Source organism: Hyperolius riggenbachi, chromosome 12, assembly GCF_040937935.1.
Source record: "Hyperolius riggenbachi isolate aHypRig1 chromosome 12, aHypRig1.pri, whole genome shotgun sequence".
NCBI lineage: Eukaryota > Metazoa > Chordata > Amphibia > Anura > Hyperoliidae > Hyperolius > Hyperolius riggenbachi.
In genome coordinates this window covers 35,441,721-35,468,957 of record NC_090657.1, presented here as the reverse complement: position 1 = coordinate 35,468,957, position 27,237 = coordinate 35,441,721, and the positions used below count along the sequence as shown (strand labels likewise).

The window sequence follows — 27,237 nt, the reverse complement described above, 5'->3', positions numbered from 1 at the left end:
CTCTGCTGGGGATATAAGACAGGCCAGAGGGGGCACAGATTCAGCTCACTCTCCTGCACTCTGCACAGCACACATCAGCTCTGTCACTGTCCATCTGCAATATGTCCCGCAGCTTCACCAGCTTCTCTGGGGTCAGTCCTGGGCTTTCCTCTCACAGGGCACACAGCTTGGCCGGAAGCGCCTCCACTTACAAGATTTCCTCTTCCAGCTTCGGCATGGCAGGTTCTGGGTTTGGCGCTGGTGGCGCCGGTGCCTCAGCTTCTGCCTTTGGTGCTGGATTCGGTGGTGGATTCGGCGTTCAGGAAGCTAGTTCTTTTGGCGCCAGTGGCAAAGAGACCATGAGGAACCTGAACGACCGTCTGGCGGTTTATTTGGACAAGGTAAGTCTGATAACGCCTAAAGCAAGATTTCAAGGGAATCTGAAGTAAAAATAAACTTACGATGTAATGAATTGTATGTGTAGTACAGTAATTTGCAGCAAATTCGACCATCAGATAGATTTCTGTCCGATGCCTGTCACATTGAATCTGACAGGAATCCATCTGATGTGTGCCACACACTAGGAACAGATTTCCAATAGATTTCAGAATGAAATCTATTGGAAATCTATCTAAATGCATTATTGGACCATTAGATCCAATGCAACTCAGGGCCATCGATCTGCTGGCAGCAGCAGATCGACCTAGATCTTCCATCCTGTCAGATAGATCAAATCCATCGAAATCCAACGAAATTGCCCACAAATCAAACGATCAACAGATTTGAAAGAACCGATTTCTGATCGATCGATGCTATAGTATCGATTGATCGATCGATGGCTGAAATCAACCAGTGTAGGGGCCCCTTGAGAAACAGAGCATAAAGCTGGCCACTAACGGTCCAATTTCTAGCGAAAAATAGTTAGAGCGATCAGAAATTCTGATCGGATTGGTTGTAAATAATCTCAGTTGACGGGCACAATCGATAATGAACGATTATAAAAACAATTGTCCGATTGAATTTTCGTCAAACCAAAATTTGGATTTTCCTGTTGGTCATGATAGATAGGAAGCAATGATTGGTTAGTTGATGGTGTAGTGAACGATTTTTCGTCCGATCGGAATTTCTGATCGCTCGAGCGATTTTTCGCTTGAAAGTAACAGTGTTTGGAGTCCTACCTTTTAGAATGACTTTGCTATCTACAAACTGTCCATAAAACTATTGGCAAGCATGACTGCAGTCACTGTCCACTGATTCATTGCCATCCTGTAGTAGATTGGCTCAGATAGTGGACTCCAATGAGGGCCAGAATTACTAATTATGTTCTGTCATTTCCAAGTGACATTTCTAGACTGCTGTTTAAACTATGCACTTAAACTATTCCACTTTACAACACTGTATTAGTTTAAAGGGGAACTGAAGTAAGAGGTATACGGAGGCTGCCATATTTATTTCCTTTTAATCAATACCAGTTGCCTGGCAGCCCTGCTGGTCTATTTCTCTGCAGTAGTATCTGAATAACACCAGAAACAAGCATGCAGCTAGTCTTGTCAGATCTGACTTTAAAGTCAGAAACACCTGTTCTGCTGCATGCTTGTTCAGGGGCTATGGCTAATAGTATTAGAGGCAGAGGATCAGCAGGGCTGCCAGGCAACTGGTACTGCTTAAAAGGAAATAAACATGGCAGCCTCCATATACCTCTCTCTTCAGTTCTCCTTTAAAGATGAACTGTAGTGAAAATAACATCATTAATAAAATAGTTTATTATTTATAATTTTAATTCATAGATTATTTAGTCAGTGTTTGCCCATAGTAAACTCTTTCCTCTCCATGATTTACATTCTGAAATGTATCACTGGTGGTGACATCTTTAGTCCCGCCAGGTGATCTGTACGGAATGTTCGTTACTGAGAGTTCTATGCAGAGGGAGATGTTGCTTGCTTGGCAGTTGGAAAAAGCCGTTATTTCCCACAATGCAATGCGGTTCACAGACAGCAAACTGTCAGGACCATGGTCATGACATCACACTGTTAGAGCGGTTTCACCACAAGCCATGCAGAAAGGGGGTATCAGCTCCTGACTGAGATAAAGTTCAATCCTTGGTTAAAGTCACAGTAGGAGAAGATTGATGTAAAAACAAGCAGACCTCCGGGGGTAGGTGAGTTACTCACTGTGCCTCCAGAATTAAGACAATTGTGAATAGTTGAGAAGAGAGGAGTCCGGACACCAGATGAGTATTCTAGACATCCACCGTTTTATTACTGTACATCCCCGACAAGACAAGATACATACAATTAGCAAAGATCTGACAGCTGTTTCACAAACTGCTGCCTGGCTGCTTCTTCAGAGAATTGGTTAAAGTCGGTACATATTAAATGCAAAATATTTTCATGCCTGTACCATACCCTAGGCTTGGTAGCAGGTACAGTCAGGATTGCTGCACATGGAAGGGGGTTTCTTTTTGCACATGGGAAGGCTGCTGCACATAGTAGCGGGGCTGCTGAAGGAGGGGGTAGGACATGGGAAAGCCAGCTTAGAGGACTAATAACTATAAAGCTGTCTCTGAATGCCATGAGCAAATGTAAGGACTATTTCAGACAGACAGCTGAACTGTACCTTTGCCAAGCAGTTCAGTGTCCTGTCTGCCAGTCACGAGCACCATTCGAGTGCAATTTAAATGCAGCCGAATGGCAGCGGTTGTAGCACCATGCGTGTCAGCACTTGACAGGCGGTGGTGTCACTCCGCAGCAGAAAATCGTCATAAGTTACGCCTGAGCACGGCCGCGGCCAAATGTGACTCTATAGGGGGGGGGGATGGGCGTCTGTCGAATGGCAGGCTCCGAGAGCAGCTGACAGGTGGTGAATTCACAGCCTTCAGCTGCCCATCTGAATAAGGCCATAGAGAAAGCAACTTAGCAGTAATAGTATGCCTGTCACATGTATATACAAACCTATATGATGGACATGCAAAGATACTGATAAAAGTGGATACTTACAGTCTAATGTTCTTCTCCAGGTCCGATCTCTGGAAAAAGCCAATGGTGAACTGGAATTGAAAATCCGCGAGTTCTATGAGAAGAGGACCTCCTTCAGCACTGTTGACCAAAGTGGTTACTATGACATCATCAACAAGCTGCGCTCCCAGGTAACAAGGGGCTCTCCTGTCAACTCTGGATTGAGTTTTTCCGTACAGGTTATGTAAATCTGAAATATACTTTACACGGGCGATTTCTAGAATTATAAACATCCCTGAAATACTGTTGTTTGAAATTTTCATTCATGGTAATGTACCAGTACACATAATAATCCAAACATTTGTATAGAGCTTTTTCTCCTGTCGTACTTAAGCTCCCTGGCGTTCAATTTTTGCGGCCATGTGTCCGCGGGAGGGAAATTTTTGTTGCAAATTTGTTTTATATAGTGTAGCTAGCACTAGGCTAGCTACACATGTTCCCCAAGTCCCCCGGCACCGCTCTGATCCGGCTATATTTACCTAGCTACGATCCCACGAGAACCGCAACTTCCCCGATCAGCTTCTGTCGTCGCTATGTCGACAATTGGACATGATGTCTGACGTCATCGACGTCATGCGCAGTCCCGATTCTCCCCATAGCGACGCCTGGAGGCAATTGGAGAGGCTGCGCCATCGCAGGTTCCAGGGGGAGGTATGTATCAGGGCGGTGATCAGGGGGTGCCGGCCCGATTGGGGGACACATACAGCTAGCCAAGTGCTAGCCACATGATCTGACACCATTTTTATTAAAAAAAAACCACCCGGGGTCATACGATCCCCTGCGGCGGTATGGACGAGCCGAGATCGTCCATACCGCTCAGGTAGTTAAAGCGCTCAAGAGCTGCAGCCATTGGGATGTGGTAAAGAGGCCACCCTGCAGTGTAAAGGAGTCTTGTCCAAGGACTTCTTACTGAATAGTGACTGTCAGTACCTAGCCCCGGTCTCCCATGTCAAACCAGTACACTATACAGCCACTAACATGAGAGGTGTTTCAGGTGTTCCATTTGATGATGCTCAGCTGAATGCAGCTAGCAGTATTGCTCAGGGCTGTGGAGTCGAAGTCGAGGAGTCGGAGTCGGGGCAATTTTGGGCACACGGAGTCGGAGTTGTGGTTTCATAAACTAAGCAGTTGGAGTCGGAAGATTTTTGTACTGACTCCACAGCCCTAGTATTGCTGAGTGCTGTGCATCCCTTGGTACCGCAGCTAATATGACATTCCATGTTTGCCAAAGTCGTACAGAGGGCTTAAACTTTTTCCTTGGTCTTTGTAGGAATGTGCCATATATAGCTGACATGAACAGCAACCCCTAATTATTAGCAGACCATATAACATCTCACTGGCCCAAACTCACTGAACCCATATAACACACCCTTCCAATAATGTTTTTTTAGGGGTGTGTATCCACTTTATAAACATATTATTATTATTATTAATAATAATAATTAATATTATAACAGCTATTGTTTCCCACAATGCATTAAGGCTCACAGACAGGAAACTATCAAGGTTATGACCCTGACATCACACTGGGGGAGGGGTTTCACCACAATGTCGGCCACACAGACCTCCCTGATGCACTTATAGAGAAAAAGTTAATATTTCTCATGGGAAAAGGGGCTGTTAGCTACTGATTAGGATGAAGTTAAAGTTCCTCTTGTGCTTGGCAGTTATTAGGCATTCTGCAAGAAATGTTCATTATGGTAACTGCAATGTGGTCCCCAATACTGCATGAATTCTGGGACAAACCACAAAAATGAAACAAGTGGTTAGCGGCCGTTGAAATAATGCACTGGGAGAATACAGCTATTGTCAGTGTAGCTGATCACTGTAATGAGATCTAACACTTTAAAAAAATGAAACAATGAAAAAAGTAAGCCGTTCAAGTGGACCCAAATTAAGAATACAAGATTTCAGAAATAAAATCTATTTTCTAAATTCTAATAATAAATAGCAGCCTTTTTTTCAGCTGCATGATGACAAATATAAAATATTTTACATTTATTGGAGGACCCCCCCCCGCCCTTCCTTTCATATTGCTGGGACAGAATCCGGCAGACCAGTGGAGGAGATAAAAAACAAATCACAGGCTGCTACTGATGATGTCACAGGGGAGGTGATCTCAGCTTGTGTGAGATTTCACATAGACGACGCCCATGTGAGGGAGGGTAGCTGATGACAAACACACCCATGATATAAAACCTCCCACTAAGCTCAGAAGTAATGGCTGCCGCCTGTATAACCCTAGTTATGAAAAGAAGGGTGAAAAGCATGCACTGAAATGCTCATAGGCTTGAAGGAGTGTTTATTTATCTTTGTATGTGTCAGAGTGGTGCAACTAAATATTTTGGATTAAAAAATGTTTGCTTTGGGTCCGCTTTAAAGTCTGACAAAACTGACAGGTTTTGGACTAGTCTGCCATTCGGGAAATGCTTTTGAAAACAAAGAAAAACCCTGTGAAACCTCCATGAGGAGATGGACTAGTCCAAAACCTATCCGTTCAGTCAGATTTCAACTGCTTACATTTTTCTCTGTAGTGGTCCTTTAAATACTTTTCTGTTCTCTATAACATGTAAGTGAGCCATGCTGAAGATGATTGTTCAGACGTGACAGTGACACCGGACTCCTCCATTCCTGCTCTGGGGGAGTCTGCAGCTGTTTGTGGTTTTTGTCTTCTCCTATTTTAACCATTAGTTCTATTATAGTGTTAGCACCTCCCATAACTGCTAATGCTATGTTCTCTCCATGTCTAGCTATGTTCTGAGATGACAGGTGAGCAGTTAGTGAGCAGCTGAGGGCGGCTCAGTCTGTTATGTTAACAAGCGTCTTCCAGCTCTGTAGACTGCCTGCACCTGCTGCTGCCTGTCGGGCTGTAAATAGTAACAGGATCCTGGGAGCCGGCTACAGGGACTAAAATAAATGTTGCCGGTACTTTTCATGCAGTGTGCGGGAATACTGCCACCATTAAAATAAAACTACCCAGGCAGCAATGACTCAGCTGCAGGGCTTATCCGGGAATAGATGAGTCTATACAAACACAGACAAACACAGAACACTTATATCGCGCTTTTCTCCTGGCGGACTCAAAGCGCCAGAGCTGCAGCCACTAGGGCGCGCTCTATAGGCTGTAGCAGTGTTAGGGAGACTGGCCCAAGGTCTCCTACTGAATAGGTGCTGGCTTACTGAACAGGCAGAGCCGAGATTCGAACCCTGGTCTCCTGTGTCAGAGGCAGAGCCCTTAACCATTACTCCATTCAGCCACCACCTATAAGATACGTACATCAAATAAAGGCGCCTGGAAATTTGGGTGCCCAGTAATGCTGATAGTAAAAGATCGGTGTTAAATACCAATATTTTAGTATAGCTAAACCTAATTCCACTCTCACACAGAACCCTCCCCCCTGACGCCTAACCCTTAACACCCCCCCCACCTGCACAGACTATCTGCCTGACGCCTAACCCTTAACACCCCCCCACCTGCACAGACTATCTGCCTGACGCCTAACCCTTAACACCCCCCCACCTGCACAGACTATCTGCCTGACGCCTAACCCTTAACACCCCCCCACCTGCACAGACTATCTGCCTGACGCCTAACCCTTAACACCCCCCCACCTGCACAGACTATCCGCCTGACGCCTAACCCTCAACACCCCCCCACCTGCACAGACTATCTGCCTGACGCCTAACCCTCAACACCCCCCGACTTGCACAGACTATCCGCCTGACGCCTAACCCTTAACCCCCCCCCCCCCCCACCTGCACAGACTATCTGCCTGACGCCTAACCCTCAACACCCCCCCCCCCCCACCTGCACAGACTATCCGCCTGACGCCTAACCCTTAACACCCCCCCCCCCCCACCTGCACAGACTATCTGCCTGACGCCTAACCCTCAACACCACCCCACCTGCACAGACTATCCGCCTGACGCCTAACCCTTAACACCCCCCACCTGCACAGACTATCTGCCTGACGCCTAACCCTCAACACCCCCCCACCTGCACAGACTATCCGCCTGACGCCTAACCCTTAACACCCCCCCCCCACCTGCACAGACTATCTGCCTGACGCCTAACCCTCAACACCCCCCCACCTGCACAGACTATCCGCCTGACGCCTAACCCTCAACACCCCCCCACCTGCTCAGACTATCTGCCTGACGCCTAACCCTCAACACCCCCCACCTGCACAGACTATCTGCCTGACGCCTAACCCTCAAACCCCCCCCACCTGCACAGACTATCCGCCTGACGCCTAACCCTTAACACCCCCCCCCACCTGCACAGACTATCTGCCTGACGCCTAACCCTCAACACCCCCCGACCTGCACAGACTATCTGCCTGACGCCTAACCCTCAACACCCCCCACTTGCACAGACTATCTGCCTGATGCCTAACCCTCAACACCCCCCCACCTGCACAGACTATCTGCCTGACGCCTAACCCTTAACACCCCCCACCTGCACAGACTATCTGCCTGACGCCTAACCCTCAACACCCCCCCCCCCACCTGCACAGACTATCTGCCTGACGCCTAACCCTTAACACCCCCCCACCTGCACAGACTATCTGCCGGACACATAACCCTTAACACCCCCCTTCTGCACAGACTATCTGCCTGACGCCTAACCCTTAACATAACACCCCCCTCCTGCACAGACTATCTGCTTGACGCCTAACCCTTAACATCCCCCCCCCCACCTGCACAGACTATCTGCCTGACGCCTAACCCTTAACACCCCCCCACCTGCACAGACTATCTGCCTAACGCCTAACCCTTAAACTCCCCACCCCCCAAAAACAGCTTACCTAACGCCGAACCATTAACCATTTTAGCCTTTTGGACGTGACTAACACGTTCACAAGGCTGCTGCTGAGGTGCTGTCCACTTCCGCACAATTGCGCGCATGCACACGCGCCCCCATGCCACCCCCTGTTAGCCCGGAGATCAATCAAGGGGAACTTTGTTCCCATTCATTGATCTAAGTTCCCGGTACAAAAACCGACGGCTTCTTTTCAGAGGCCGCGATCTTTCTGTAAAAAAAAAAAAAAAATCACGTCCTTCTTATAGTTCCTGTAAGCGAGTGTGCTCGCTCACAGGATAGAAAAACAAAACAAATCACTGTGGCCATCTTGTGGCAAAATAGTAAAACTACATGCACATACATTTTTATTACAAAAAGACACAATAAATTACATTTAAAATTAACTGTTTACCTCCCACGCCCAAAAAAATCCCCAAATAAAATGTTTAACTAAAAAAAAAAAAAAAATTACAATAAAAAGAAAACAAATACATAAATAGTTACCTAAGGGTCTGAACTTTTTTTTAATATGCATGTGAAGAGAGTATACAACTAGTATTATTTAAATTATAAGCTTGTAAATAGTGACGGACCAAACCTAAAAAATGCACCTTTATTTCCAAATAAAATATTGGCATCATACATTGTCATAGGGACATAATTTAAATGGTGTAATAACCGGGACAAATGGGCAAATAAAATACATAGGTTTTAACTATGGTAGCATGTATTATTTTAAAACTATAATGGCCGAAAACTGAGAAATAATAATTTTTTTCAATTTTTTTCTTAAAGAGAACCCGAGGTGGGATTTTATTATGCTAGTGGGGCACAGAGGCTGGTTGTGCACACTATCACCAGCCTCTGTTGCCCCATGGTGTGCCTCCAGGACCCCCCCTGCGCGCCACTATACCCCCGCAGTGCTGGCAACAATGTTTACCTAAGTGCTGTCTGTCAGCGCCGCTCCCCCGCCTCCTCCTTATCGGCACTACCCGCCTGTGTCCCTTCCCTCCCGCTGATTGGAGGGAAGTGACGCGGCGGGTAGCACCGATACGGAGGAGGCGGGGGAGCGACGCTGACAGACAACGCTTAGGTAAACATTGTGCTGGCGAAACGCTGCGTGTCGCCAGCACTGCGGGGGTATAGCGGCGTGCAGGGGGGTCTTTGAGGCACACCATGGGGCAACGGAGGCTGATGTTACTGTGCACAACCAGCCTCTGTGCCCCACTAGCATAATAAAATCCCACCTCGCGTTCTCTTTAATATTACTGTTAAAATGCATTTAGAAAAAAAATAATTCTTAGCAAAATGTACCACCCAAAGAAAGCCTAATTGGTGGCGGAAAAAACAAGATATAGATCAATTAATTGTGATAATTAGTGATAAAGTTATTGGCGAATGAATGGAAGGTGAAAATTACTCGGATGCATAAGGTGGAAAACGACTGAAGGCTGAAGTGGTTAAACTCCCCCCCCCTCCACCGAGGACAAACAACCTACCTAATGCCTACCTTCCCCCCCAGCACAAACTACCTAACGCCTAATCACCAGCAACCGCTATTTATCGGGTGCCCAAATTTCCACTCCAGCGCCCAAATACTGCTAAAATATATTGGTGGGTGCCTATGGCGGCACCCAAATAGTCCACTTCTGCCCAAATTTACTGCTTCACCATAAGATTGCCGTTACATCAGGAAAATTGTGCTAACTAGGACATACAATTCATGAGTTTGGATTCTGACTTTCCATACAAGTTTCCACTTTGACTTGACTTGACACTGATCATATAAGTACAAGGATATATAGTAAAAAAAAATATTTTTGAAGAGACAAAAAAGTTTCAAGATGATCTTAAATTTTAATATATCAAAAAGTTCTTTTGTAAAAACAGAGTTCACAAATCTTCAAACGAATTCATCTTTGCAAACAGCATCCCATTTTCAAGTACCAAAAACATATGTTGAAATATGCAATTGTTAAAAAAGGCGACAACGTCGGAGTAACCTTCTTCAGGCCTTCACAAATAATTGTAATCTGTAATATACAGGACAAAAATTGGGACGGGTACCATCTGGACAAAATCAAGCCAGGAAACACCACTTAGACTAACATTGGACACAGGCAAGATGTACCAGGACAGAGTGGTTGACTTGACACTGAGTCACTCACAATTAGCCGGCAACACTGACTTAATTTTTTTTTTTTCTTGGGGGATGACGATTGGATGGTACATTACCAATATTTCTTCCATTATTTTGCAGATCCAAGATGCCACCACCCAGAATGCCAGGCTAATCCTGCAAATAGATAATGCCAAGCTGGCTGCCGATGATTTCAAAATCAAGTGAGTGAAAGAAACCAATCACTATAGGTTAGATATAGACCTTGCATTGAATTTTGTAGTGATGACATCTTTAGGCCTCTTGCACACTGCATGCATTTCAGATTCCGATTCCGCTTTTTAGGCTCCCTGCACACTGCAAATCCGTTTTCCGATTCCGATTCCGAATCCGTTTCCGATTCTGATTCCGATTCCGTTTCCGATTTTCCTTGAATACATTCAACAGAAAAACGGATCAAAAAACGCAGCATGCAGTTAAGATTAAAAATCTGAATCGGAATCGGATGTAAAAACAGATTAAAAAGCGGAATCGGAATCTGAAATGCATGCAGTGTGCAAGAGGCCAGTATCTGTTTTTACATCCGATTCCGATTCAGATTTTTAATCTTAACTGCATGCTGCGCTTTTTGATCCGTTTTTCTGTTGAATGTATTCAAGGAAAATCGGAAACGGAATCGGAATCGGAAATGGAATCGGTATCGGAAAACGGATTTGCAGTGTGCAGGGAGCCTTAGATGGTTGTGATCTACAGGAAGTGGAAACGGCAGAGGCTAAACCAGAACTAATCAGATTTAGAAGCTATTGATTGATTACGGTAGCCCAAAGTGACCTGAACTCGTTTTGCCTCATGTCCCCATATAAGAATTGCAGTCACAGGCCCCTGATATCAGGACTGCCATCAGAAATTTCTGGGCCCCATACTGGGAAAACCTACTGGATTTTTTTTTCTTATAATTGGAATTACAAAATCAGGCAGAGAAGTTAGCGCATGCCATAAGGTCTGGGAGCTACAGAAGCAGAACCCTGTAGGTAAGTTAAGTAACGATGCTCCCCTCAACCTCCGCCCTCCGACGGCACACACCATTATAAACCTCCCTTAGGGGGAGGTTCTTTTTTTCAAAAAAAAAAAATTCCAGTGCTCAGGTCAATTTAAAACAGATCAGTAAGGAAGAAACGTTCACAAATTTACAATATATTCCTGCGTATAAGACTACTTTTTAACCCTTGAAAATCATCTGAAAAGTCAGGGGTCGTCTTATACGCCAGGTGCCATTGATGCCGGGTGATCCGCCCTGTCCTGTTACCGCCTCTCAGATCTCGCTGCTGAGGACTGTAGTGAAGCGGCGCAGGCGCACATGTGTGAGATCTGAGAGGCAGAGAAGGAGGTAAATAGGATACAAGGGCGGGGCCAGAAGGGTGAAAGAGGCGTGTTTTATGGGCAGAGCATAATCTATTGTTCCATACCGCTCTGATAAACAGGTAGACAAGGAGAGCTGACCAATCCGCTTAGGGAGAGGGAGAGTTGACCAATCCAACCAGTCAATCACCTGTATACTGTTATATTCTGGGTACCACATACAGTACAGCACCAGTATCTGTTCATACATAGCACCAGTATATGTTTTTTTTTTTAATTTGGTGTGCGTAGGAAGAGGGGCAGTCTTATATGGTGAGTATAACCCAAACCTTATATTCTAAATGGAGAAGTTGGGGGTCGTCTTATACCCCGAGTCGTCTTATACGCCGGAATATACAGACACTTACTGCAAGTAGTGAGATGCACCATCAGCTTCCCAGACTATCTTCATCCCCACCACTGCTGCATGGGGTTCTTTTTTTGTATGCAGCTGTTCCCTTGTTTGTCTATGTGTGTAATTGTACTGTGCATGCATGAGTGTGGTCCACGCCGTCAGAGTAGCATAAGGGTGCTTGTCCAATGAGGGAAAAGCCACGAACGGAAGTCTGTCCTCAAGTACAAATCCGACAAGCTCTTTTAGTTAGCAATTCTAGTGACACATATGCAGGGCCGGATTTCAGGAGAGGCCGCAAAGGCCCAGGCCTTGGGTGGCTGCAGCACAAGGGGGCACCTGGACATGAAGGAGGGGTTACTAACTATAAAAGAGGTGGGTGAAAATGGGGAGAAACACATGAAAAAGGAAACTGATGCTCAAGGGAACTCATCATGAAAGAGAGGGGCTGCTGAACATGGATGATACACATGGAAGGGGGGGGGGGGCTGCACATGGAATGGGAGGGGGCTGCTGAACATGGATGATACACATGGAAGAGGGGGCTGCACATGGAATGGGAGGGGGCTGCTGAACATGGATGATACACATGGAAGGGGGGTCTGCACATGGAATGGGAGGGGGCTGCTGAACATGGATGATACACATGGAAGGGGGGGCTGCACATGGAATGGGAGGGGGCTGCTGAACATGGATGATACACATGGAAGGGGGGTCTGCACATGGAATGGGAGGGGGCTGCTGAACATGGATGATACACATGGAAGAGGGGGCTGCACATGGAATGGGAGGGGTGCTGTACATGGATGATACACATGGAAGAGGGGGCTGCACATGGAATGGGAGGGGGCTGCTGAACATGGATGATACACATGGAAGGGGGGTCTGCACATGGAATGGGAGGGGCTACTGAACATGGATGATACACATGGAAGAGGGGTCTGCACATGGAATGGGAGGGGGCTGCTGAACATGGATGATACACATGGAAGGGGGGTCTGCACATGTAATGGGAGGGGGCTGCTGAACATGGATGATACACATGGAAGGGGGGGCTGCACATGGAATGGGAGGGGGCTGCTGAACATGGATGATACACATGGAAGGGGGGTCTGCACATGGAATGGGAGGGGCTGCTGAACATGGATGATACACATGGAAGGGGGGCTGCACATGGAATGGGAGGGGGCTGCTGAACATGGATGATACACATGGAAGGGGGGGCTGCACATGGAATGGGAGGACCACTGCTTTGCATGGATGATACACATGGAATGGGAGGGGCTACTGTACAGGGATGATACACATGGAAGAGGGGGCTGTACCTGGAATGGGAGGGGGCTGCTGTACAGGGATGATACACATAGAAGAGGGGGCTGCACATGGAATGGGAGGGGCTGCTGTACATGGATGATACACATGGAAGAGGGGGCTGCACATGGAATGGGAGGGGGCTGCTGTACATGGATGATACACATGGAAGGGGGGGCTGCACATGGAATGGGAGGACCACTGCTTTGCATGGATGATACACATGGAATGGGAGGGGCTACTGTACAGGGATGATACACATGGAAGAGGGGGCTGTACCTGGAATGGGAGTGGTTGCTGTACATGGATGATACACATTGAAGATGAAAAATTGTTTTTTTGACTTGTTCCCATGGAAACACAGAATCCATGCCTTTTGTATCGGAGGGACATTCGTAAGTCGTACGTTAGTAAGTCGGGTACTACCTGTACTACAAATAAAATGCCTCCAATCTTTCACCCCCGGTAGGTATGAATCAGAGTTGGCCATCAGACATGGCGTCGAGAGTGACATCACTGGACTGCGCAGAGCACTGGATGAGCTGACCATCAACAGATCTGACCTGGAACATGAGATTGAAGGACTAAAGGAGGAGCTGATCTTCCTGAAGAAGAACCACGAAGAGGTAACACTTGTAGGATGATTCAAGGTGGAGGAAATAACATGGTTGTGAATGCAAGATTTGGAACAAATATCTATAGTTACTTTATGTCATTATTTTGGGTTCACCATGTTTGTATATGAAACGGATAAACTGGGTGCTGTGTTATCATTTTCAAATAGGCACTGCATGGAATGCTACGCAATATTCAGGGTCGGCAAAGAGACAGATCATCCACAAGGCAACCTAGCCAGTTGCCTAGGGCCTATAGAGAGATTAGGGGCCTGGTTGATGCTAGCCCCCACCAAATCTTACTAAAAAAAAGCCAGGTGACCATCAGCACTGGGCAAATGGACTATCTTGCCTAGGGCCCTATTTCATTGTAATCCAATTCAGGGTATGCAATACAGCTTGCTTAATTTACATCATTAGATTACACCTGTCCATATATATAACTATGCTGTGTTCCTTTTTTTCTTTCCCTGCCTGAAAGAGTTAAATATCAGGTATGTAAGTGGCTGACTCAGTCCTGACTCAGACAGGAAGTGACTACAGTGTGACCCTCACTGATAAAAAATTCCAACTATAAAACATTTTCCTAGCAGAAAATGGCTTCTGAGAGCAAGAAAGAGATAAAAAGGGGAATTTCTTATCAGTGAGGGTCACACTGTAGTCACTTCCTGTCTGAGTCAGGACTGAGTCAGCCACTTACATACCTGATATTTAACTATTTCAGGCAGAGAAAGAAAAAAAGAAACACAGCATAGTTATATGTGTGCTAGGGACTGTACATACACATGTCTTTCTCATCATGTCACATGTCACTTTGGGTATCCTTTAAAGACTAATATGGGTACTGGTGCTCGGCAATAGGTTAGGTGAGTGCTGACTATACAACTATTTGCCTGTGCTTGGCTATACACTAGGTAATGGTTCGGGTCAAATGTTAGGCAAAAGGTATAATTTACTCCTTTTAAAATTTGTTTTATCCTTCAAAATTATCTGCTGCCACAGTTTTAACATTCTTCTGTAGTCAGTGGTATTTAAATAAGTATGACAGGAGAAGAGAAACAGATTCCTTGATTATCAGCTTTAAGTTGTCAAATAGAAAGGAGAATAGAATGGCTACAAACCAATTTGTTGGATACTTAAAAATAATATCTCAAAGGTCTCCTATAAGGTGTCCATCCAAACTTTAGATCTTTCAATTGTATAGAAAAATTGAAATTTTTTTTCAAACAGAAATCAAATGATCAAAATGCCCACATTTTCAATATTTTGCTGCATCAGCCATGGTGAAAAATTCTGCTCAGTTTTTGGAAAAATGTAACAGTGTGTGGTGGTGGATTAGTTTGATTTTTCAGGCAATATAAAAAATCAAGGAAATGTATTGACTTTAGAGCAATGTACCGTGTTAGGCATCAGTATCATTGACTTTAAAGATCTAAAGAAAAAAATTGTATGCTGTATGGTCACTTTTAGTAAGAGATCTGTCCATTGATTCCCAGACAAAAACTAAAACATCACATCTTCATCCCATTAGTAAGTGCTCATTTCATCCCATTAGTAAGTGCTCAGTCTAAAGTTATAAGCTAAGTAGCCTTCAAGCCCTCTTGTTGCTTTTTAGATTCAATATTTAGAGAACTATTTAGTAAAATAAGGTTTGTATGTAACGCGTATACCGGTAGTTACCTGCATGATTTTATACAGTTATCGGTAGCCCATTTCCTAGAGATAACATTTCCATAGCAGCACTTGCAAAGATAGGCCCTGTCTTTTGAGGAATATTTTTCATGAGAGCTGAAGGATAGCCAAGTCAATGTTGTGCTCGGTTTCTTCCTCTTGTGGTCTTACTGTCTTCTCTCCCTATAGGAAATGGCTCTGATCCAGGGACAAGTTGGAGGAAAGGTTAATGTGGAGGTGGATTCTGCTCCAGCGGTTGACTTGTCTAAGATCCTTGCAGAAGTCAGACAGCAGTACGAGACTCTGGTAGAGAAGAACCGCCAAGAAGTTGAAACCTGGTACAGAACGCAGGTAGGAAAATGTGTTTCTCTATTTCAATTCTAGATTCAGAGAGAACTTCGACATGAAGATAATGTAATTTAAAAACTAACTCAAAAACATGCCTAATGACGAAATGTGCTGTTTCGAAACGTAGCTTCTTTTTGAATCTGCTAATAATTTATACTATAAGAGAGGTGTAGCCCTTTTCCCCCCACCCCCATAAAATCTGAGTGGCTATTGACTAATGTTAGGCACATACCATTAGATGTTTGCTTGTCGTTGGGTGAAATGGATATCTCCATGTCCGAAAATCAGTCAAGGAATATTGATCATTTTACAACGTCAATTGTGCACCATTTCCCCGGTCAAATGATAAAGCACAGGCCATGTCTGATTAATATTTGATCAACAATGTTTAATTAGTGAGATGTAGATTGTGATTGTGGAAAATGTTACCCTGTGCTTTGTTCCTCCTAACTCAGGGATGTCATACTCAAATACAAAGTGGGACAAAATTGAATGCTGGGACCAAGTTATGGGCCAACTTTTTAGTGGCCACCTCCCTCCCTTATAAAGTTCACTGGTATCTAATGGCCCCCCTTCCTCCCCTATACAGTTCCCTAATGTCTATTGCCTCCTCCCTCCCATATAGAGCTCCTTAGTGTTTAGTGGTCCTCCCTCCCCCTATACAGTTCCCTGGTGTCTAGTGGCTTCCTCCCCTATACAGTTCCCTGGTGTATAGTGGCCCCCTCTCTCCCCCATATGGATTCCCTGGTGATTTAGGGCTTCACTTTCTATATAGCTTCCCTGGTGGTCTAGATTGGGCCAAACTTAATGCAAAGTGGGGAAAGCAGGTGGGGGCCAAATTTGATGGCTTTGCGGGCCAGAGTTTGACATGTATATCCTAACCGTGAGCAATCATTCTTTTCCACAGAGTGAAAGCCTGAATAAGGAAGTGGCTGTATACCAAGAAAGCTTCCAGACTTCCAAATCTGAGAGCATGGAGCTGAAGCGCAAATACCAGACCCTTGAGCTGGAGCTGCAAGCCCTCATTAACACGGTAAGTCTGACACAGAGGAACACTCCCCAATGTAATAAAATTACCAAGCACCCTCACACACCATACATAAGTACAGCTATGGCTACGCCTTCTGTGTCAAGAATATAGTGTGTTTACATTGCAGCACCCCAATACACTGTAGTGTCGGATCATCTAGGCTGAGTGAGGTGTTCCCCTTCTTACATTGTCTGCCAGAAACAACTCCATAGTGCGCTGAGCCGATGTCCCTCCTCCATAGCAACAGAGCATGTTGTGAGGCTGCAGCTTAGCAACACATCTGTACAGCACTTGGGCCTGAACTATCACCTGGGGATCGAACGCCGATCCCTCTGGGCAACAGTCATTGTGTGTGTATGTATACATCTTTAGGGCCCATTCACACTAGAGCGTTTTGCCGCGATTTCGGCAAAATGCTCAAACGGTAGTGTAATGAAACCCTATGGGCCCGTTCTTATTTGGGCAATTTGATCGCCGCAAATTGCCCAAAAATGCGAAACGCAAATGCGTCGCTTGCACCATTTTCAGGCGAGTTCCGGAAGACAACCGCGGCTGTCTGCAATACGAAAAGCCGTATGCAGAAAGTATTCGGCTAGTGGAAACTGGCCCTAAAGCAGAAACTATACCACTGTCAGTTATTTTTGAAGTGGAATTCTATGTTTTTAGAACTCTATGAATTGTGACATGCTAGTTGTTTACATCATGTGACAAGGATAGGGACGCTAGTTCGGATTCCGCGGAAATGCAATTTCCGCATCTCCGATCGAAAATTGCATTTCCGCATTGAAATTTGGAAATCGGTAATGCAAGTGCGGTAGGTGGAAATTTCCGTCGAATTTAACATCAATTTTCTCAAAAACTACAAAAAAGGTCTTTTTGAAATATTTTTTTTCCTCTTGTTTCTACCTTTCTGCTTAACATTCCCTGAAAAAAATTGGTGTTTCTAGCACCTATGGGGGCTTTGATATTAACCTCTAAAGTCGGCATCATACTGCATAGCGGTTCCAATGCGGATTTTTGCGGTAATGTCTGCCGATTTTAATATCGATTTTCTCAAAAACTACAAGGTCTTTTTGAAATATTTTTTTCCTCTTTTTTCCACTTTTCTGCTTAACATACCCTGAAAATTTGGTGTTTGTAGAACCGACGGGGGCTTTGCTATTAACCGCCAAAGTTGGCCGCTGTTGACTGTTATGTAAAATGCAGAAAATTTGCATTACCAATATGCGGTATGATGCCGACTTTAGAGGTTAATAGCAAAGCCCCCATAGGTGATAGAAACACCAAATTTCCAGGGAATATTAAGCTGACAAATGGGAACAAGAGGAAAAAAATATTTCAAAAATACTTTGTAGTTTTTGAGAAAATTGATGTTAAATTCGGCAAAAATTACCGCGAAAATCCCATCGGAACCGCTATGCGGTATGACGCTGACTTTAGAGGTTAATAGCAAAGCCCCCCATAGGAGGTAGAAACATCAAATTTTCAGGGAATGTTAAGCAGACAAGTGGGAACAAGAGGAAAAAAATATTTCAAAAAGACCTTGTAGTTTTTGAGAAAATCAATGTTAAAATCAGCGGAAATTACCGCGAAATTCCACATTAGAATGTGAAAATAGTTAGCGGAAAGCGGATTCGGTAGCGGTAAGAAAAAGGCCTCAGCCTTATCTATATCAGATAAAGAAAAGGAAGAATCCATTTTCTGAAAGGGGGATGAACTATATGCTGAGACTCGGCTGATATGGGGCTCCATCAAGTCTTATTACTTACCCACCCAATGCGACGGTGCAGTATAAGTTCTCTTAAAGAGGAACTATAACAACATATGGTATTTATAAATGCAGGCACTTATCCAGGATACCCACTTGTATGTTAAATATCCTGTCTTCAGCATCCGAAACACTTCCTATAGCTATATATTGATATGTAGCCCTGACCTCCCACTGAGGCTTAGCCTAGGCTGTTTATTAAGCAAAAATCCCCCCCCCCCAGCATTCTGGGAGCCCAGAGATCTTTTTAATTGGCTTTAAAACTCTCAGTAAGCAAACATTCCGCCGAGATCACCTGCCAATACTAAAAATGTTGCCACCTGTGTTAAATTTCAGATAGGAAATCAGGAAGAGGAAAGATTTTACAATGACCAACACTGACTAGATGATTTATAAATGAATATTGTAAAATAATAAGTAATTGTATTCATTATTTTGACTTTAGTTCCTATTTGATTATTATTTAGTATTTACATAGCACTGACATCGTCCGCTGAGCTGTACAGAGTCCATTTTCTTTTTATTAGCGTACCTAATAGGTTTTTATTATTTCACCAGGCGTGCGCTAACCATAATGTAGTATTAATAACTACTGGTTATGTTTAAATAGAAGATGCTTATTGTGCTGGTTCTCATCTTTTATCCAGAAACTCGCTCTAGAGAACTCGTTGGCAGAAACAGAAGGTCGGTATGGAGCAGAACTCGGCAAACTCCAAGGTGTGATTTCCCAAATAGAAGCGGACCTCCAGCGAGTGAGGTCAGACTCTGAGACCCACTCCCTGGAATACAGAACGCTGCTGGACATCAAGACAAGGCTGGAACAGGAGATCGCCACCTACAGGAGACTGCTGGATGGGGAAGGGGACAGGTGAGGGCATACAGAATAAATCAGCATAGAATACCATTTATAAATACTGGCTTGCACTTAAAATGAACTAATCCTAAAAATTACTTTTTTTTTTTTTTTTTTAGCTATCCCATGGTTTTATTTTATATTTAAACAATTACAAAGTAGATTGAATGTTTTATGGCTACGTTTATAGCTGTAATTTGCTTATCAGTGATGTTTACTATATTCCCGACAAGCTACCGACAAGACGGAAGCTGTCACTTCCATACCTAGAAATTAACTCTTTCAAATTTAGACAGCATAATAGCAAAGTAAAACAGCCTGGTTATTAATATGTTTGGCACTGTACATACACATGCTTATCTCATTATGTCACATATCGCCTTGGTATTTATTTATTTTTTTATTTATTTATTTATTGTATTTATAAAGTGCCAACATATTATGCAGCGCTGGACATTAGTTTAGGTTACAGACAATATTTAGGGGTGACATACAGCAAAATGACAATACAGGAATACAAGAAAACCAGATCACACAGCACAGTATGAGTACAAGGTAATGCTTAGTCAGTCACTGGATGGGAGCATGGAGATTAGGAAAGTTAGGTTCACTCAAATGCATAGCATGGGTTCACAGTAATGGAGGTGCATGATCAGGTAGGACACAAAAGGAGGAGGACCCTGCCCAAAGGCTTACAATCTAGAGGGAGAGGTAGGGACACGAAAGGTAGGGGACCAGAGTTCAGCGGCGGGTTTAGAGCACTTGTGAGGGGTGGTAGGCCAAAGTGAAAAGGTGCGTTTTGAGGGCCTTCTTGAAGATGTTGAAGGACACTTTAAAGCCCAACTCCAGACAGATATTTTCCTAGCCCTGTATGAGCATACCTCTCAACTTTTTGAGACAACAGAGTAGGGCACATTCATTAAGACTCGCCCCTGCCACACCTCTTATCATACTCCTGCCACACCCCTAGCCATCATATAACAAAAGAAGTTTAAGATTTTGGCTGACCAGTACGGGGACTCCTGGGGGCACTGGACTGAGAGAATGGTGCTGTTACCTATGTCACAGCACCATTCATAAAATGGCAGTAGTAGCAATCAAATTCCATCTCAATTCAGTGGTACTCGAAGCAAAGTATTCTAGTCTAAAGAGATGAATTTTGCTTTTATACACCTAACCTCACTAAAGTTTGCTACAGATGGAAATAACTGTAGATCATTGGTGAATGAGCAAACCTTTCGGGGGTCATGCTGAGAACCATTGGCTATTAACTGAGTCTGCAACCCTATACTGCAGGGGTCAGGAACCTTTTTGGCTGAGAGAGCCATAAACACCACATATTTTAAAATGTATTTCCCTGAGAGCCATACAATATATTTCAAACTCGGACAGTAGGGCTCACCTCCCTGTTGCCATGGTGATGTATATACAGTTGTTCCGCCAGGCAGTGAAAGTATCAGACACGTCTTTAGCTTCTCTTGGGTTTCAGCAACATCAGCAATTTCCTAGAGAGCCAGACAGGAGAAATACTGACTAAAGGTGGCCATACACTGGTCGATGTGCCATTAGATCGACCAGCTGACAGATCCCTATCTGATCGAATCTGATCAGATAGGGATCGTATGGCTGCCTTTACTGCAAACAGATTGTGAATCGATTTCAGCCTGAAACCGATCACAATCTGTTCAGCTGCTCCTGCCGCCTGTCCCCCCCCCCCCGTATACATTACCTGAGGCTGGCTCCCGGGCGTCTTCTCCGCACTGCACCGCACCGCTGTTCTTGCTCCATCCCGGCGCTTCCTGTGTTACTCCGTGACCAGGAAGTTCAAATAGAGCGCCCTCTATTTCAACTTCCTGGTCACCGGAGTGACACAGGAAGTATAAGCGTACACTGGGACATGCGGAAATGCGGTGCAGCGAGGAGAAGAGGACCCCGGAGCCAGCTTCAGGTAATGTATACATGCTCGGATCGGGCCCGAATCGTACGCCGCAAGCGACGCGCTCCTACCGCCGGGCGATCGAGGGTAATTTCCCGCACGGCGCGATCGACGGTCCGATCCGATTTCGGGAGGGAATCGGATCGGCGGGTGCGTTTAGCGCAAGCGATTGGCAGCAGATCCGATCCCAGGATCGGATCTGCTGTCGAAACGGCCGTGAATCGAGCCAGTGTATGGCCTGCTTAAGAGCTTGTACAATTAGCTAGCTGACTTGGGGGATGATTCACTTTGTAGGACAAGATCTCTGCACTTTGGCCGAAAAGGCTGCTTGTCAAGTGACAGGCAGCCTATTGGGCCAATCAAAGTGCGGGGATCTCGTCCTACAAAGTCACTGGACCTGACAGGATCTAGAGTAGGACAATTGGAGCAGCTGTTAGGTAAAATCAGACATATTTCAAAAAACGGAAATGCAGTTTCAGGGACTGTATGTGGACTCCTGCACTGGTAGCGGATCTCCACATACAGTGGTCCACTCAACTTACACCTTACAATCTGCATCCAAACCTCCTTCTACCACCTCATATCAGCTTCACACCAATAAACTACTCCTGCATAACTCCTACTTACCCTCTAACCAGACTATTCTTCTTATTTTATCTGTTATATAAATTTCTGTAATACAGATATGTTGTTAATTGTTATACTGTATTCATTTATATTGTACAAATACGAATACATAATCACTAATGCCTGTAATGTAATAACTTGTTATGTAAAACTTCAATAAAAATTATTGTACTTGGAGCAGCTGTTAGTTTTGGGGTAGCGTGAGTAGGTTAGTAGTGCATGCTACAGCAGTAGTGAGCACTACTTTGAAAATGTTATCTGCACTGCCACACTGAGCTGTGCTGCTTGAGCAGTGTAGCTTAGTGAATCAACCCCTACTGATTTGTCTGTGAGCCAGATGTAGCCATCAAAAGAGCCACATCTGGCTGCCATAAGTTCCTACCCCTGCTCTACTGGGTCAAATGAAATCAGACCATGGTGAGCAGTTACAGATGCGTTCATACAGTCATAGCAAGAACTTTTTGCAAACCCCGGGCATCTCTGCTCAATCTCTGAGGAAATCCAGCCCAGAGATGCCTTAGTAAATCATATATATGTATAAAGGGGCATGTGTTTTTGTCTGAGGGGTGTCAGTAAAGGACATGGTTTGACTGAAACTTTTTTCTCTTTTCCCCTTAGCTTTGCATTAGCTCACGCATTAGACAAAGGTAAGTCATGACTGCACGCCTAATAACATTATAAGCATATATAGTATTAAGGGTCACCGTGGTTGTCTTTCCAAAAGGGAGGGGCCACAGTCACCTGTATGACAAGGAGAGACAAGGAGCCTAATGGTGCAGTATCGTTGGGTATTTGGTGTTGCTCTGTATTCAAAATTATACTTTGTAATTTCCCGCCTGATCGACGGGTAATCGGACGGGAAGTTGTACCGTGTGTAGTGTACATGTCCAAACTTCTTCTGATCAATAAAGGAATCGATTTTCCGATGATAACTTTGCAGCTTTCTGAACATTCTCGATCAGAAACAGATTGGACATGTTGGAAATAATGGCCTGGTTCTCATTGATCAGACAGGAATTATGCTTACAAAGGGGGGGTTGCAATCCCTGCAACCACCGTATATTCCCTGCTCGGTACTCCAGGTCCTGGCGGCATTGACTGGTCGGCAGTTGCACTCCTGGGATCCTTTGTAGCTGTGGATAGTAGCACACCAAGGCTAACATCTCCTGAAGAGGTGTAGCTAACAAACACTGGCATACCTCCCAACATTTTTTAAATAGAAATCGGGACACTTAGGCCACACCCCTAACCACACACCCCCAACACACCCCCTAGTCACACCTACCATACAGTTTTTTTTAACGTTTTTTTTTATTACTATCTATCTTATATTTTTTCATAAATCTTACCCTGCCCGTAGGTGGGGAGGAGGGTGAGGATGGCCGTGAGTGGGGAGGAGGGTGCGACTGTAGAAGGTAAAAAAAATGATCGAGGCGCCAGCCGCGCCGAAGTGGGATGCGGGATGCCGGCATTACATTCAACCTCCCTCCCTCCCTTGGAATCTGCCCCCCTGTCCCCCCCCCCTGCTAGCAGAGTGCGCAGCTGAGCGGAGCGGGCTGTCATCTTACCGGCGTCCATCGATGCATACCGGTATCCAACTTCACTCTGCTTCCTGTGATGTCACAGGAAGCAGGAAGCCAGATGCATCCCACTTCGGCGCGGCTGGCGCCTCGATCATCTTTTTCATCCTCTCTGCCCACTGCTGCCCGGGACTTGGGGGGGTCATAGCGGGATAGCGGGAGAGCCCTCCAAAATCGGGACAGTTCCGCAGGATTCGAAACAGTTAGGGGGCATGAACACTGGGGGTGTGGAGACATCCTAAAATAAAGTTTAGGTGTAAAAAAAGACGTATCTTACCTCTCCACATGTAAAACCCAGAAACAGAGTTTTTTCTTTCTTTAGAGTACGATTTTATACAAACACGATTAGAAAAAGACAACGCGTTTCACAAGTCACTGAGAACCTGTAACAAAATAAAGTTCCCCTGGGGGGGTACTCACCTCGGGAGGGGGAAGCCTCAGGGTCCCATGAGGCTTCCACCCTCCCCTGTAGCTGCAGGCAATCCAGCACTGGCTCCTTCGAAGCACCCCGCAATCCTGGCTCAACAAGCCTGACTAGCGCTGATTTATTTACCTTTCCTGGCTCCAGCGGGGGCGCTGTTGCGGCGAAAATAGCCGATCTCTATCGGGTCCGCTCTACTACGCAGGCGACTTGAGCATGCGCAGTAGAGCGGCCCGACAGCGAATGACTATTTCCGCCTATCCGAGGCAGAGAGCTGATACTGCACCTGCGCTGGAGCCCAGGAGGTAAATATTTACATACCCGCTATTTGGGGAACTTTATCTCCGCCGCCGTGGGACCGAGGAGGACACGGGAAGCCTCAATAGGAAATAGCATCAAAGAAATAACTTAAAAATCCCTCCCAGATTCATATGACATATAAATAACATAAGGGACCCTTTTATCTATTTTATATATTTTTTATGTATTAATTATATAAAATATAGTGGGTTAATTATAAAACATATAGTGATGCTATTAAATGCTTCCACCACTCCCCCCCAACATTATAAGCAGTAGCACTTTTTATAGAATGTCTAATCGCAGCCTCCATTATTTGGCTCACAAACTGCATACTTGCTCCAGGGCAGTGAGGCGCCTTTCCAGCACAACTGTGAGGTGACAGCCCTAGGACTACTATGTAGCTTGGCAGACAATGGCAGCTTCCATGACATGGGGTTCAGCTCAGAAACACACTTATAGTACACTTGCTTAAAGTGGATCCAAGATAAACTTTTACTCATTGCATAATTGTGTATACTTTTTTTTGTTTTTGGCTTAATACTCTAATTCCCTATAAATTAAACAAGCCTCGCCCACAGCTTCTCCAGAGTGCCTTGGTACTCTAAGCCTTAGTAGCAAGGGCTTATGGGAGCTCAGTTTGGACAGGAGGAGGAGGAGGTGTTACTAGCCAGAGATTTCAGAAGCAGAGGGGAGGAGGAGAGGGGAGGGAAGTTTTCACAGTCGGAGGGCTGGAGATGCAAACCAGCTTACCTGCATGTAATGTTTACAATCAGAACATGGCCAGGGCGTATCACATTGTATCACAGGAATAAATAATCATAAACTGTTGGAGTGGTTTGCAGCTAGATTTGCAGTGTAAACTATCTAAGCTTTAGATAAGATATGAGGTAAATGCATGAAGTGAAGTAAAACATGAGGTATTTCAGCGGTAAACCTGCAATAAATAAATAGTAGTCTTTAATTGTCTTCCCTAAGTTAGGATAGTCTTTGGAAGATTTTTTTTGTGAGGGGAAGGTGTATTTGATTATGTAGTAACCTATGAAAAGCATATTTATAGGCATCCCTTAGGCCTCTTTCACAGTGGGACGTTAAAGTCGCACATTATAAAAAATTATATTGCAGACTAACGCACAGCAATACAGTGTCTGTGCGACATTCACAGTGCACACGTTGCGTTGTGTGTAATGTGTAGCAATATTTAGAAAGTGCTGCATGCTGTGCGTTTAGCAATACATTTGCTGCGTTATGTGTGTTGCACATGCTCAGTAAGTGTAACGCATGCACCGTTTTCGTTCCATCAGTATGCGACGAAAACGGCGCACCGAGAGACACAACGCAGTACAAAATAACGTCCAATTTCATAACCTACATGCGCTGCGTTAGGGGCACGTTGTGCGACTTTAACGCCGCATCAAACGCAACGTCCCAATGTGAAAGAGGCATTCTAAAAAAAAAAAATCAATAAATATTTGGAGTTTTATTTAAACTATTCTTTTCTATTACACAGCCTGAATAGGAATGACACTAAAACAGCAATGGGAACTCCACTAAAAACTGCAAAATGCATACAAATTGACTTTCCCTCCAGGTACAGGCAGGTCTTAAACTGATCGGTAAATTATGTGCTAACATGCCCCCTAATTTCCATGAGAATAGCTATTTTTGGTAAATTACCTCATAAATTACCTCATGAGGTAAAACATGACTAAAACCTACCAGCATTGCTTAATGTCCTTACCTCATGAGGTAAATTACCTCACATGAGGTAATTTGTTTTATAACCCTACCAGAATTGAGGCCATTGTGTGTTCCCAGCCTAAAGCTACGTACACACATGCGACAATGATCGTTCGTTGAGAACGACGAACGAACTTTTAATTGATGAAAGAACGACCTAAGTAAAGTTAGTTTTAAAAGGTGTGTAACGATCTGATCGTTAGAACGAACGTTACATCACGTAAAGCAACTATTGCGCCTGTGCATAAAAATGAGAAGTTTCACGGAGAAATTGTGAAATGCGCATGTCAAGCCTAGTACGAACGACCGTTTCCAACGATGTACTACTTTTGCAAACGATCGTCGTTGGTTAAAATCCGCCGAGACAGAACTTTCTTTTGTAGTGATTTGGCTCGTTCGTCGTTTGCCTTAATAGTCGGTGGTTCGTTTTTTGTAACGATCGTCGTTGGTAAAGATCAGGGAACGATCGTTACAAATGACTATAGTCGCATGTGTGTACGCACCTTTAGAAGTCCAGAACAACCAAATTATAAATGTCTTCTCTCATCTTAGGAGTTACAATTGTCAGCAAGGAAGATGCGCAGAGCACCAGCACCAAAACCATTAAGGTGAAGACAGTGGTGGAAGAAGTGGTAGATGGGAAGGTGGTCTCTTCTTCTGTGAGAGAGGTGACACAATAACCCACTAAACAACCACATCAAGGAAGTACCAGAGAATGGCGTCTACAACAACATCAGGAAAACTGTCAGGAGAGACGCACAATAAAGCACATGGTGTATATGCTCTACAACTGCGTTGTGTGTTTTTATTTTATTATAGTACACCTTGTTTCAGAAAAAAAACCTAATATTTAAACAAGATAGCTGATTTAATACAGCAAAGTCCCCCTTATCCGGCACACATAGGGATTAACTGATGTCACCTCGGATAGGTGTATTTCTGGTTGCTTGAGACTGAGGGCCATATGTAATTCACTTTTTCTCCAAAGTTTTCTCCTAGGAGATAATTTTTTATTTTCTTTTTAAAACAACTTTTTAGCACTCTGTACTTACAAAAGTACTAAAAAGTGGGTGTAAAGATGCTGTCAAAGTTATTCTTAGAGTACTTGCTTGTTTGCTGGTGACTTAAAGGATACCCGAAGTGACATGTGACATGATGAGATAGACATGGGTATGTACAGTGCCTAGCACACAAATAACTATGCTGTGTTCCTTTTTTTCTTTCTCTGTCTGAAACCGTTAAATATCAGGTATGAAAGTGGCTGACTCAGTCCTGACTCAGACAGGAAGTGACTACAGTGTCACTTCCTGTCTGAGTCAGTGATAAGAAATTCCAACTATAAAACACTTTCCTAGCAGAAAATGACTTCTGA

General features: G+C 44.5%; 1 protein-coding gene across 1 annotated transcript; it reads left to right on the top strand.

Annotated features, from left to right (window-relative positions):
• The first annotated feature begins 39 nt into the window (after nt 1–39).
• LOC137542181 (keratin, type I cytoskeletal 47 kDa-like) lies at nt 40–26,655 on the top strand. Its single transcript, XM_068263907.1, has 9 exons — nt 40–380; nt 2,996–3,124; nt 10,058–10,140; nt 13,447–13,603; nt 15,452–15,613; nt 16,518–16,643; nt 19,056–19,276; nt 22,443–22,471; nt 26,418–26,655. The coding sequence occupies exons 1-9, from the start codon at nt 102–104 to the stop codon at nt 26,543–26,545; spliced, it is 1,314 nt and encodes a 437-aa protein (XP_068120008.1). The 5' UTR covers nt 40–101; the 3' UTR covers nt 26,546–26,655.
• Nucleotides 26,656–27,237: the final 582 nt, after the last annotated feature.

Coding starts and splice junctions, on each gene's coding strand:
- LOC137542181 (XM_068263907.1), top strand. CDS start 102: ATGTCCCGCAGCTTCACCAGCTTCTCTGGGGTCAGTCCTGGGCTTTCC. Junction 13,604..15,451: donor TGAAGAAGAACCACGAAGAG/GTAACACTTGTA, acceptor CTCTCCCTATAG/GAAATGGCTCTGATCCAGGG. Junction 19,277..22,442: donor CTGGATGGGGAAGGGGACAG/GTGAGGGCATAC, acceptor TTTTCCCCTTAG/CTTTGCATTAGCTCACGCAT.